This window comes from Sceloporus occidentalis, unplaced genomic scaffold (assembly GCF_023333645.1).
Source record: "Sceloporus occidentalis isolate IW3139 unplaced genomic scaffold, rSceOcc1.0.p SCAF_544, whole genome shotgun sequence".
Taxonomy (NCBI): domain Eukaryota; kingdom Metazoa; phylum Chordata; class Lepidosauria; order Squamata; family Phrynosomatidae; genus Sceloporus; species Sceloporus occidentalis.
In genome coordinates this window covers 69918-82759 of record NW_028317524.1, presented here as the reverse complement: position 1 = coordinate 82759, position 12842 = coordinate 69918, and the positions used below count along the sequence as shown (strand labels likewise).

The following is a 12842-nucleotide window of genomic DNA, read 5'->3' as shown; positions in this document are numbered from 1 at the left end:
ACTTCAGAAAAAACTGCAGTAATTTTTCGTAAGGGCAGTGGAGGCTGCACACGTGTATGTGTGTGTTACGGTTGTGTGCATGTGTATATATGTGTGCGTGTGTCATTGCAGCACACGAGCAGAAGCGGTGTGTGGGGCAATAAAAACGTTTGTAGAAGAGAAGAGCAGTAACCCTGCTGAGCAGCCAATGGCGTACTAACGCACCGTGTGACATACGTAATATCATGTATGTGGAGGGGGCCCACATGTTACAGCAGCGCCCCGGGGCTCTACTTGACCTTCATCTGCCCGTTTATAAGAATAACTCCTGTGTGTGACAGCTGGCTCATATGTTCGCGTAAAGTCACATGAAACGCCTTTTTACCCCATCAGAGGTAGACACCGGAGACAGAGTTATGTTTAAAATATTTATATAAGTGGAAAATACAGATATATACATATATAGTACAGGGAGGGTATAGATCATGGAATGTTTATGGCACGGTCTGCGGCCAGATCCTGGATTCCACCAGCATTCTCAGGGTTAATAGTGAAAGTAAATCTTTACTGTCTAGCGGGGGCCAAAACGGCCCCATATGACACATCGTATTATCGAGTACCGGAGGACAGAACATTAGTCTTCATGAGGTCTGCGTGGCCCGTGACACGTATGTACAGAACATCCTTTTTTGGGTCGGCCTTTGGTGCCACCATCGTGTATCACATGAACCTCTCTGTTGGCGGATTCCCTTCCTAATAGCTCACACCCAGGACACCTAACGGGCTTTCAATAAGAAAAGGTGGCCCCAAGACAAAGGAGGACAGAGTCTTGTTAAGCCCAAAAAGTTACTTCTATAGCTGTGTCCAGTTACAGACACAAACCCCAGTTTGGGACCATTGTCCCCCGTTTTCTCTGCTCACCGATATCTGACACACTAGCGCCTTTCATCACCATCCTTGGTGAGCGTCAGACAGAAGCTCACTCCGTCCAACCTGAACGTGGTCCCCACAAATCGGTCAGAAGAACCGAGGTAGGCCCAAGTTGGCACCTTCACCTCCTCCAATTGCCCAGTCGGTCATCAGGAGAGTGGCCAGCACCTCCCACCGTGTAAATTGGACCTTAAATGGTACCGGACGCCACAAGGTCGCGGACCAGGAGCTAGGCACGTAATGAGTTAATATACAAACGAAGCTCCGCCATGGGGTTCACTGGAGATGAGCGCGGCGGAGAACGTAGCGGGAAGCGGCCTCCAGGTTCCACTGACACTTATCCAGGATCCGGCGACAATCGTCTTTGGTGTGACGGCTCACGTTGTAGAGCTGCTCCACCTGGAGGGGGGAGGAAAGAGTTAACGGGCACAGAAACGCTGGGGGAGATTTTCTAAAAAAACAAGTGGCCGATAAATTCTAGAATCCCACGCAGAAACCCCTGGTTTTTGTTCTCGTCAGGAAACATCTCCTAAAATAACAAGTCTCGCCCCCAAACACCCCGCGAGCGCCTCGCCTGGACCCAGCGGCACAAACCAGACTTTCCGGTTTCCTCTCGGTTTGGGTGGTTTGAAGAGTTTCTGTGTTTTTCACTAAAAACGAGGGAGAGTCCTTATGGCCTCGAGTGCCGAAGAAGACCTGCTAAGAAGCTCCTACACTGACCATGAACCAGACACCGGCTGAAGGTCATGGCCACCAACGGCAACCAGGTTCTGTCGCTGAATATTAACCCCTCTGAGACCTTTTAGACTTACAAAGAGTTAAAGACTACATCAATAATGCAAGATAAATGGGGGGTACGGGGGGGGGGGAAACCCCACCGGTGGGTTCTATGTCTAGAAGATCTACCAGGATGATGGAGGTGAGAACAGGACTTGTGCTCTGCACTCGGGAGAGTCTGGCTGAGATTGCCGAGAATTGGTGGAAAAAGATTCCCACCTTAAGAGCCTGAACGGCGCGCGTGACGTCCCCAGCGTGGACACGGAGAGCTTCCCGACTTTCCTCGGTGGTCGCACCGTGGACTCGATCCTCAACCTGGGGATTGGAACGTTTGAGACGGTTATAGAGGTTCCACAGGACAAGCCGAGCGGAACGCAGACAGGAGCGGGACACAAATATTTTTAAAACGTCAGTGAAACTGAATACATTAGTGTGGGAGGGGGGTAAGATGGAGAAGCCACCTTCTCTGCCGGGTGACCCTGGAACCCAAAACATAAAGCAATAACATAACATTGTGTCTTACGATGAAGATAATTTACACTGACCTCTTTCACCTTCCTCTGAAATTCACTCTCCCCGACTCCTCGCTGCCCGCCACCTTTGCCTGCAGACCCGCTGTCAGACAGAGAAACCCCCAGCGGAGGTCGTGATACCGCCCCGGTGTCTCCACCACACAGAAGAGGGGTAGAAGCAGATATCTTCTCCTTATTAACCCGAACCATTGGGTGCGGAGGGTAATCCGCATGGGGCAGAGGGAGGAACCTGTCCTTGGAAGAGGGGGGTTTAGGTTTGGGGAGCACCGGCATGCGAATGTGGGCAAGAACGCGCCGTGGGGGTAGGTCGCTCATTCTACGCGGCGTTGGTTCGCCGGGCAAAACGCTCTCGAGGTCTCTGACGCGGCTCTTGGGTGGAGGCCCGTGGTTCTGGGGGCCTTGAAGAGAGAAGTCCGAGATGGACTCGAGGCTTTTGGAGAGTCCTGTTTGTGGGGCACAGAGAACGAGTTAGTGAGATAACGGGAGAGAAGAGGAAGGAGGACAAGCTTTAGGAAGCAGAGGGGGAGAAAGGAGAACATCGGAGAAGAAGGCAGTAGAACCAAAGGGCACAAATTTAATTTAAAAGTGTAAAAGATTTATGAATGCCAGAGCCCACTCCCCAGAGTGATCACTCACTTTGCATCCGAAGCAGTTTGACTCCAGATGTTGGCACAAGTCCTCTGCGCGCAGCCTCTTTTCCTCTGCCCCTCCTGCTGGGAACATTGCATTGTGATGGGGAGGAAAAGTAAAAGAGCTGGGGGGGAGGGGTGGAGAATTAACTCAAAACATGGGACTCACTCATTCTCTGCCTCTCCATCACCCAGCAACAGCTGCGCCAGGCTACCGGACAAGTGCCCCGAGCCCCGGACCTGAGCCACATCCTCCGGGTAGATAGCAGACACAGGAAAGGGCCCCACCTTCAGGGTCCGTCTGTTCTGGCCCCTCCAGGAGTGAGAATCAGATCTAAATAGGAAGACAACTTAAATATACAGACGCCCCTTTAGGCAGCCTCCCCATCCAAAGCATGTTGGGTATAGGGGACATACCCCGCTTCGATGACTGTGATAACATCACCAGCCTCTAGACGCAGCCAGGCTGGGTCGTGGACCTCTTGAGAAGCTCTGACCTCTGGCGGCCGGGCCTGGAGAGAGGAATGAAACCATGTGAGATAAGGAGAGGAGTGGGAGAGAGTGAGGGACAGAGAGAGAGAGTGAGTGAGAGACAGAGACAGAGTGAGTCCCTCTTGGATCCTCAGAGCACAGCCTTCTTACCTCCTGTAACAGGGTGATGAGGCTGTGGAAGTTGGGTCGGTGGTCTGGTCGATGGGCCCAGCACTTGGCGATGACCGAATACAGAGCCTGAGGACAATCTTCTGGACGCTCCAAGCGTTCCCCCTCTCGGTCAATTTTCATCAGTATCTACCGAGACAAGCGGATGGTGGTTAAGGAGACGTTCAGTGTAGCGCCCCTCCCTCGGCAGGGTGACACCGTGATTCGGAGAGTTACCTGTCTCCCGCTCAGTCCCAGCCAGGGCTCCTGCCCGTACGTGAACATCTCCCACAAGGTGACCCCAAACATCCAGACGTCCGAAGGGTGAGAAAACGTCCCGATCTTCAGACTTTCGGGGGAGCACCTGAAAGGTTCAGCGGAGATTAGACCCCCCCGATTCTCACTCGGGTCTCATTTACCGATGAGTCGAGAGGACTCTAGTTTTACATAACGGACGTTCTGGGGTCGCTGCAGGGCACTGAGAATTTGCTAACAGAAGACAATGGCCTACAAGCGTGGAGCAAGGGCAACGGCCCAGCCCTGCGTTCCACTTTGCCCTCCTCGATCTGCCCCTAGCACCCCTTCTGTCTCGGCCTCTGCCCTCACCATGCAAAGGGTATCTTCCGGTGGGCAGACATGATATAATGGTCGCTGTGACTAGAGAGCGCCCTCATGAGTCCGAAATCTCCAATCTTTACAACCTCCTCGCTGGTCAGCAGAATGTTCCGGGCCGCCAGGTCCCTGTGGATGAACTTCCGAGACTCCAAGTAACTCATGCCGGAGGCGACCTGCAGGGAGTACGTCCACAGCAGCTGCAGGGGGAAGCAGCCGTAACGAGAGCGCAGAGTGTCGTGGAGAGAGCCGAGCGTGGCCAGCTCCGTCACCTAGGAGAGAGGGGGACGCGTTAGAGGCCCCCGCTCGCTGACTGTTGGGCGACCGTTGGAGATCAGACCGCCTCTGGCTTGGCGAGACCGTCACTCACCATTTTTAGCGGCTGGGTCAGTACCACGCCATACAGCCGGATGAGATGGGGGTGATCGAGAGCGTACATGGAGTTCACTTCTTGGAGAAAGTCTCGAAGAGCTTCTGGATCAGAGCAGACGTCTGCGCGCAGGGACTTCACCGCCACGCTCACCTGAAGATAAGCATCATACATCACCATGAGTGCTGAATAATAGCCAATGAAATCAAATGGCGATTGGGACACGCTAATGATGTCATCTGGAGTATGGGAATGATGTCATCAGCCAGCGACACCGATGCGTGTGGCCTTTATTTCCCGGTTAAATTGTTTTTTGTGGCTAATCACCGGGGCAATTTACGGGGCATGTAAAACCTCTCCACGGCTCCGCAGGGGCAGACAGGGCCCTCGCTAACAGGCACAGTGGTCCGGCCCGCCAGCTGGTTTATTATGGGTAAAAAAAAAAAAAATGTTCCCCTCCACTCACTGCGGGGGCCAGTAAGGGCAGGACTTTAATTGTCCCATAAAAGCAATCACCGGCAGAACAGAGAGGGAGCCAGCAAAGGATTTAGAGGGTTGATAGATTATAAGAAGTATTTCAGGCCGCCTAGGACATTATCACTCTCTGTACTAAATCAGGACAGTAAAAGAGTTAGAGGGCTGAATTCTCTGGCCCCTCCCCCATACTTACACTCCGCCCACTCGGGACTCTCCACTCTCCTCTCCGCACCACCCCGAAGCAGCCGTCCCCCAGGCGCTCGTAGAGGCTCAGGTCGCGCTCGTTAATCAGACATTTCAGGGCGCATTCGGGATCGCTCTGCGGGGAGGACGGGGAATGGGGGCTGTCCGGATACTGGGGGCACTCTGCCTGGTCCGGCCCTCTCGCCGAGAACATCTGAGAGTTATAGAAGCAAGAAGGATTAGAACCGCCGGTCTCCGAGCCGCGCATGGACGCAATGTTTTTTCAGTAGGTGCTGTGAATGAATGACAGGTGAGGGGGCCGGTATTTACAGGACGTTTCTTGGCTTTTACATTACAAAAAAAAACCCCACCCTGCAGGGGGCAGCACTTTACATGCACCAGTCAGCAACGTGAAACGCATGGAACATGGCCAATGTGGCCGCTCCACTTCCAGAAGATCAGAGGCCACCTGAGGGTCCAGGGAGATGGTGGGGGGGGGGGGTCCATGAACATCACAGTAGGACTCCCAGGTATCTAGTGGACTGCATTGGGTTAATATGCGGGCCCCCAGGGCCCCTACCTTGTACATCCAGGATTTGGGACGAACTGGCGGTTTCCTCCTCTTTAAGGCTTCGAATAATCTCCTCTGTCCTGCAAAAAACAGGCGATTGGTTAAAAACAGCTAGCAGGAGGCGGAGCTCTCACTGTGAGATTATATGATAAAAAGCGAGGTTCCGAATTTGGGGAGACAGGAAACGCAAATTATATGATAAAGAGCAAGGTTCCGGACTCGGGGGAGGCAGGAAATGCGAATTATACGATAAAGGGTGAGGTTATGAATTTGGGGAGACAGGAAATGCGAAGTATACGGTAAAGGGCGAAGTTATGAATTTGGGGAGACAGGAAATGCGAATTATACGATAAAAACGAGGTTCCGTACTCGGGGGAGACAGGAAATGCAAATTATACGGTAAAGGGCGAGGTTCTGAACTCGGGGGAGACAGGAAATGCTAATTATACGGTGAAGAGCGAGGTTCCGGACTCGGGGGAGACAGGAAATGCAAATTATATACGATAAAGGGCGAGGTTACGAATTTGGGGAAGCAGGAAATGCGAATTATACGATAAAAAGAGAGGTTCCGGACTCAGGGGAGACAGGAAATGCGAATTATACGATAAAGGGCGAGGTTATGAATTTGGGGAGACAGGAAATGCGAATTATATGGTGAAGAGCGAGGTTCCGGACTCGGGGGAGACAGGAAATGCAAATTATATACGATAAAGGGCGAGGTTACGAATTTGGGGAAGCAGGAAATGCGAATTATACGATAAAAAGCGAGGTTCCGGACTCAGGGGAGACAGGAAATGCGAATTATACGATAAAAAGCGAGGTTCCGGACTCAGGGGAGACAGGAAATGCGACTTATACGATAAAAAGCGAGGTTCCGGACTCAGGGGAGACAGGAAATGCGAATTATACGATAAAGGGCGAGGTTATGAATTTGGGGAGACAGGAAATGCGAATTATATGGTGAAGAGCGAGGTTCCGGACTCGGGGGAGACAGGAAATGCGAATTATACGATAAAGGGCGAGGTTATGAATTTGGGGAGACAGGAAATGCGAATTATACAATAAAGGGCGAGGTTATGAATTTGGGGAGAGGAAGCTTCTCCTTCTCACCTGGATTCACCTGCTCACTGAATAAACTCATCGCATTGGATTATTATGACAGTAGGCGTCCACGCCTGGACCTCTGCATGCGTCACTCGCCATGGCCTCATTCCACCAGGAACCAGGTCAGATGCCAGTGACACACCAGTGACTCAGTGTGATAAGGCAGAACCGGTTATGGATATCAGGCACGGAAGGAACCCGTTGCCCGTCTACCGGCCCTTTCTTTATTATTTCTTAATATTTCTGTGCATACCAAACATTCTGGAATTCCTTCTCTGTGTTTACCTGCACTACTTCCACTGGAAGGCTATTCCAGGTACCTACTACTTTTCTGTAACAGCAGAATTTTCTCACATTGCCCGTTCTGTGCTCCAAATGCCTCCTCTTACACTTATCCACATTAAACTTTACGTGAAAGAAAAGAGCCTCAGAAGTCTCTTCCCTCTGAAACAGTTTGTAGAGACAGCCAATGATCCTCGCCAGCCTCTCCCCGCCCCCAGACGCTCAGGGAACGGGTTACCCCGATACAGAGTACCCACAGGGGCAACATGTCAGGGTATTTAGAGAACGTTAAGGGAATTTGCTCTTTCGCTGTGGGGTAACAAGGCGGTTTTTTTGCCCCTTACCTGGCCGCCCCATGCCAATTTGGTCCAGGTCCACGGGTTTCACGTAGTCGAAGTGCCCTGGCCGGGTGACGTTCAGCTCATCCCGGACCTTGGGATAGAACTGCTCAAGCTGGACCTCTCTGAGGAGCGAGAGGAGCCACTCGGTGCCGTCCTCTGTCACCATCCCACACCCTGGAGGAGAGAGGGTTAATAGGGTTATTATTTTATTCCGCCCCACGGATAGAAGCCAGTCCGGTAACCAGAGCTGACACTCTAGAGAGCGCAGGGACCGGCGTGTCTGAGACGTTTATATAAAGTACGGCAGTCATTAGCACCAGATTAGAAGGCGCCTCCCGCCGAGCGGCACGTCACCGCTGGGCGGCTGATTATATACACGCCGTCTCACCCAACGCCACGCCTGACCCGCCGGCGCTCTCACGTGACTGGAGGAGGGCCTACCTGGCAGCCCCCCTTTTTCCCCTCCTCCCATAACCACAATAAAGACATACACCAAATGTAATTTTAACAAATTGACTTTATTTATTTAACAATGTCAATAAAAGTCAGATATGGATTAATATGTCCACGGTGCAATCCAACTTGCATCTCCGCACCGTGACACTAACACAATTAATGTGTCAAGGGTTAAGTACCATTAACCCTTTGTAAACTTTACACCAATGTGTTGGGCGCTTAACGAACGCCCCTTTTAACAATTAACTAAACACCATCAAACTGAAACAGTAACCAGTGAAACCGTCAATGAATAAACACCATCTGGCATAGGCGTGTAAACCATATACCCGCTGTGACTGACGGCGTCCCTTGCCCGTCAGCCCGTGGCACCAATAGGAATCGCAAGGGCCCTTAGCCCAAGGAGTGTCTTGCACTTAAGCCCGAAGGCTTGTGCACCACGAGCCAACCACCCCTAAAGGTGAGTAGCTCTAGCACCATGCCAGCATAAAACCTACACCATAGAAACAAACACAAAAAAAGGGGAGGGTGGGAGGGAATATTTTCAGGCAAACGGCAGTAAGGAATAATGCCCTACCCTGTAGGGAGCCAAATTTATAGCCCATATCATGGGGGGGGGGCACCAGGGGGCTGCTGACCAACCCCGAGTGACCCCCTAATCTGCAGATTTACATATAGCTGGGCAATTAGTAACTTTATACAGTTCAAAAGGTGAAAGTGGAGGAGGAGAGGAAGGGCAGCCCAGGCCCCCCCAGTCATGGGCCCCTGCGTCCATTTCTCTCCCTCCAGGGCTGTGCTTGTCGGAAGGAGCTGGCGTGTCTGGGCACGAGACCCAACGCGGTGATTAGACTGCTCAGAACGTCCAGCCCGTCACATCACACCGAACCTGCCAAACATCCCCGTCCAGGAGCGCCAGTCCCTCTGGTAGGATGATCAGATAATGCTGCCTCTGCCACAGGCTGCCACCGGTCGCAGCTTCTGAGAGACCGGCAGCGTGCGGGGCCACGGCTCCAACAGCGAGACGGCCGCAGTTCCCGATACGGGATAATAAATAGCTGCCCTCATTACACAACGCAGGCAACAACACTAAATATGGGGAGGGAAGAGGGACTGGCTAAACTAAACAGGGACACTAGGGAAGTATGGCTCATACCCTCAGACAGTTGGGGCACATTCAGGAATGGAGAATATTTCAGAAAATCAGCCAAATTCACTTGGAATTGGAGACAAAAAATCCTCCTTCCCTGAGAGGGTGATAGATGAACGGAGCAGCCTCCCAGCAGAGGTGGTAGGTGGTAATACAGTAAGGGTATTAAACACGCATGGGATAGACATACGGCTCCTGAATCTAAGACGAGTCCAACAACTAGACGGGGGCCGATCTGCCGGCAGGTTCTGGTTACTAGGAGACGCGCAGCGCGATGTGGCAGCCCTGGCGTGGGTGGGTAATATCTGCCCCACGCTGAGAACATATGGCCGCACGTGTAAGGCGGGGTCTGTCCCGGATTAAAGGTGTGAGAGTAACATGTGACACGTGACAGGTGACCGTGGGGCGGTCTGCATCCGGCGGGGCCCCTGCACGTGCGCCATGTTTATTTATACAAACCCACATCCGCCGGGGCTTCCTGCGCCACCCGGGGACACCGAGGAGGAGGGGCCACAGCCATATGTATCCCCGACTGACCCTCAAACACCAGAAAGCCTCTGATTGGTCGGGTATGTTACCCCCATCCAGGGAGGAAAGTTAAAGTTAACAAAATGCCTCATTTTATAATAACCCCCCCCCAAACAGCCCCAAGTGCGCCAGCATTTACCCCCCCCAACAGCCCCAAGTGCGCCAGCATTTACCCCTCCCAACAGCCCCAAGTGTGCCAGCATTTACCCCTCCCAACAGCCCCAAGTGTTCCAGCATTTACCCCTCCCAACAGCCCCAAGTGTTCCAGCATTTACCCCTCCCAACAGCCCCAAGTGCGCCAGCATTTACCCCCCCCCAACAGCCCCAAGTGCGCCAGCATTTACCCCCCCCAACAGCCCCAAGTGCGCCAGCATTTACCCCTCCCAACAGCCCCAAGTGTTCCAGCATTTACCCCTCCCAACAGCCCCAAGTGTTCCAGCATTTACCCCTCCCAACAGCCCCAAGTGCGCCAGCATTTACCCCTCCCAACAGCCCCAAGTGCGCCAGCATTTACCCCTCCCAACAGCCCCAAGTGCGCCAGCATTTACCCCTCCCAACAGCCCCAAGTGCGCCAGCATTTACCCCTCCCAACAGCCCCAAGTGCGCCAGCATTTACCCCTCCCAACAGCCCCAAGTGCTCCAGCATTTACCCCTCCCAACAGCCCCAAGTGTTCCAGCATTTACCCCTCCCAACAGCCCCAAGTGTTCCAGCATTTACCCCTCCCAACAGCCCCAAGTGTGCCAGCATTTACCCCTCCCAACAGCCCCAAGTGTGCCAGCATTTACCCCTCCCAACAGCCCCAAGTGTGCGAGCATTTACCCCTCCCAACAGCCCCAAGTGCGCCAGCATTTACCCCCAAATCTCCAACATCTTCATGCACCCCAAATACCCGACATTTACCCTCAAATAACTAATACACTGGCTGGGGCACCTAAAATATCACATAATAAATAAACAGGAACACAGCCCCGGGCCCCAGCATTATACCAGGCGTAGAAATCAGGCCACCTCTACTGGAAGGCTGTGCAGGGAAACCACCGCACTTGGGGTAAAGAGGAAGCTGTGTGTCCCCGAGTGCGCAAACATGGGGGGTAAAAAGAATCGGATTAACCCCTCTGCGAAAACGTGGGTTGGGGTGAACTTTAACAGTAAGGAGCAGTGACCGGGCCGGCCACCCCAACTGGGCAGCGGAATAAACGTCTGCCCTGCGCATGCTCAGATTTGATTGGTTTATTCATTAAGCCGGACCTGGCAAATGGCTCGGATCAGGGAGAGAGGGAATGCCCAGCAAACTCCCTGCTCAGTGAATAATGCCCCCAGGGCCCCCCCAGCTCCCCCCGCCAGCTCCTGTGGTGAGGCTGGTTAGTGAAAAATGCCCCCCGAGCCCCCCCGCCTGTTCCTGTGGTGAGGCCGGTTAGTGAATAATTCCCCTATGGTGACAAATGGTTCACATGTTGGGCAGTTTGTACCCAGACTGGGGCAATCAGCAGGGATATTCCATTCGTTTCCATGGCGATTGCTCCATACCGCAGTGCGAGACACTCACCTGAGAGACGGTCGGAGATCAGAGTGAGGAGACCGGGAAGACGCTTGATGCGAACCAGGATGGCGCTGAGAACGACCCCCGTATACACGCCGTCTGCCCCTGCGCTCCACGTCCAGGCAATCTCCTGCCTATCAGGGATGTCTCTTGGTGGCCTCTGGGCTCTCACAGCCTATCCAGGCTGTCTCTCGGTGGTCTCTGGGGGTCTTGCAGACTATCCAGGCTGTCTCTCGGTGGCCTCTGGGGTTTCACAGTCTATCCAGGTTATCTCTCGGTCGTCTCTGGGGGCCTCACAGCCTATCCAGGCTGTCTCTCGGTGGCCTCTGGGGTCTCACAGTCTATCCAGGTTGTCTCTCAGTGGTCTCTGGGGTCTCACAGCCTATCCAGGCTGTCTCTCAGTGGTCTCTGGGAGTCTCGCAGTCTATCCAGGCTGTCTCTCGGTGGTCTCTGGGGGTCTCACAGCCTATCCAGGCTGTCTCTCGGTGGTCTCTGGGGGTCTCACAGCCTATCCAGGCTGTCTCTCGGTGGCCTCTGGGGTCTCACAGTCTATTCAGGGGGTCTACCTCTGTGCCAGGCCTTGGGTCCAGCACTCTGAGCGGGGCCGTCTCTGAGCCAATATATAAACTGTCTCTTCCGCTGGGCTGTCCTCACGCTCTCTCCTCCCCACTTTCTCGCACTGTCTCTCACACTCCCACTCGCCTTCTGTTTGACTTGTTTGGTTACCTGGAGCTCTACCTGTTCCTCCCCGAAATCCGACACCGCGCTCTCTCTCCCCCACCTGTGCCCTGGGGCCGGCACTTTAACCTCTCGCGTGCCAAAAACCCAGAACCTGCCGGGCAGATCGGCCCCATCTGGCCCCCGTCTGTAAAGACTCCAACCTTAATCAGTCGTTGGTCTCGTCTTAGATTCAGGAGCCGTATGTCTATCCCATGCGTGTTTAATCCCCTCACTGTATTACCCTCTACCACTTCTGCTGGGAGGCTGTTCCACTTATCTACCACCCTCTCAGTAAAGTAAACCTCTCTTCCATCTGGGCCTCTGTCCTTTATGTTGTTCCCAGGGCAGCATCGCCACGGTATCTGTGGGAGCTCTGATTAATTAATGATTAATTAAGTTCCGCACAGAGCATTGTCGGGGGCCGCACGTGGGTCCCAGGAGATATTTGCCCCTTTTCCGCCTGTCCCCTTAACCCTTCTTCTGCCAGAGCACAGGTACCTGGCAGGGGACATTTTTCTATTAACCCTTTAAAGTTTGAAAGCTTTATTGACAATACACAGAAGACACACAGGCTTGGCAGTAAGTACGTGGAGCCGTGTCCATGCGCGGGGAGCCGGGGCCCTCAGTGCGTCGGGGACACGCCTGGTGGCAGATTTCTGAATCTGTAAGATAAAATACACGGCCGTGACTTTAACGTGTTAACCCCTTCAGCCATATACTCGACACGGGGCTGGGAACGCTACCCCGCCAGCTGCCTCTAAAGCCCCTGCTGCCCCAAAGGGTTAAACCAGGGGGTCACCACTCCGATTGGGAGGTTCTATAACTACTCCATAGCTGCCAAAGGTCAAGGTTCTGTCAGGACAGTCCTGCCATCTGACCTTTTGCCCCCGTTACCCATTGCCCCATTTTTTATAGCCACATTGTTAGGGGATCCCGGGATACGTTGTTTTTTACCCCAGGACGGGGCGTGGATCTGTGGATGTTATTCTCCCCGCATCACTTATAACCTAATCACGGCATCCA

At 53.3% G+C, this 12842-nt stretch overlaps 1 protein-coding gene across 1 annotated transcript; it reads right to left on the bottom strand.

Annotated features, from left to right (window-relative positions):
- Nucleotides 1-1185: 1185 nt before the first annotated feature.
- On the bottom strand, nt 1186-7593 carry LOC149271154 (activated CDC42 kinase 1-like). The gene is made up of 12 exons (XM_089507570.1): nt 7431-7593; nt 5710-5780; nt 5140-5343; nt 4470-4622; nt 4094-4371; nt 3725-3851; nt 3491-3637; nt 3266-3360; nt 3064-3182; nt 2232-2662; nt 1906-2001; nt 1186-1308 (listed from the first exon to the last, which is right to left on the bottom strand). The coding sequence occupies exons 1-12, from the start codon at nt 7591-7593 to the stop codon at nt 1186-1188; spliced, it is 2007 nt and encodes a 668-aa protein (XP_089363696.1).
- Nucleotides 7594-12842: the final 5249 nt, after the last annotated feature.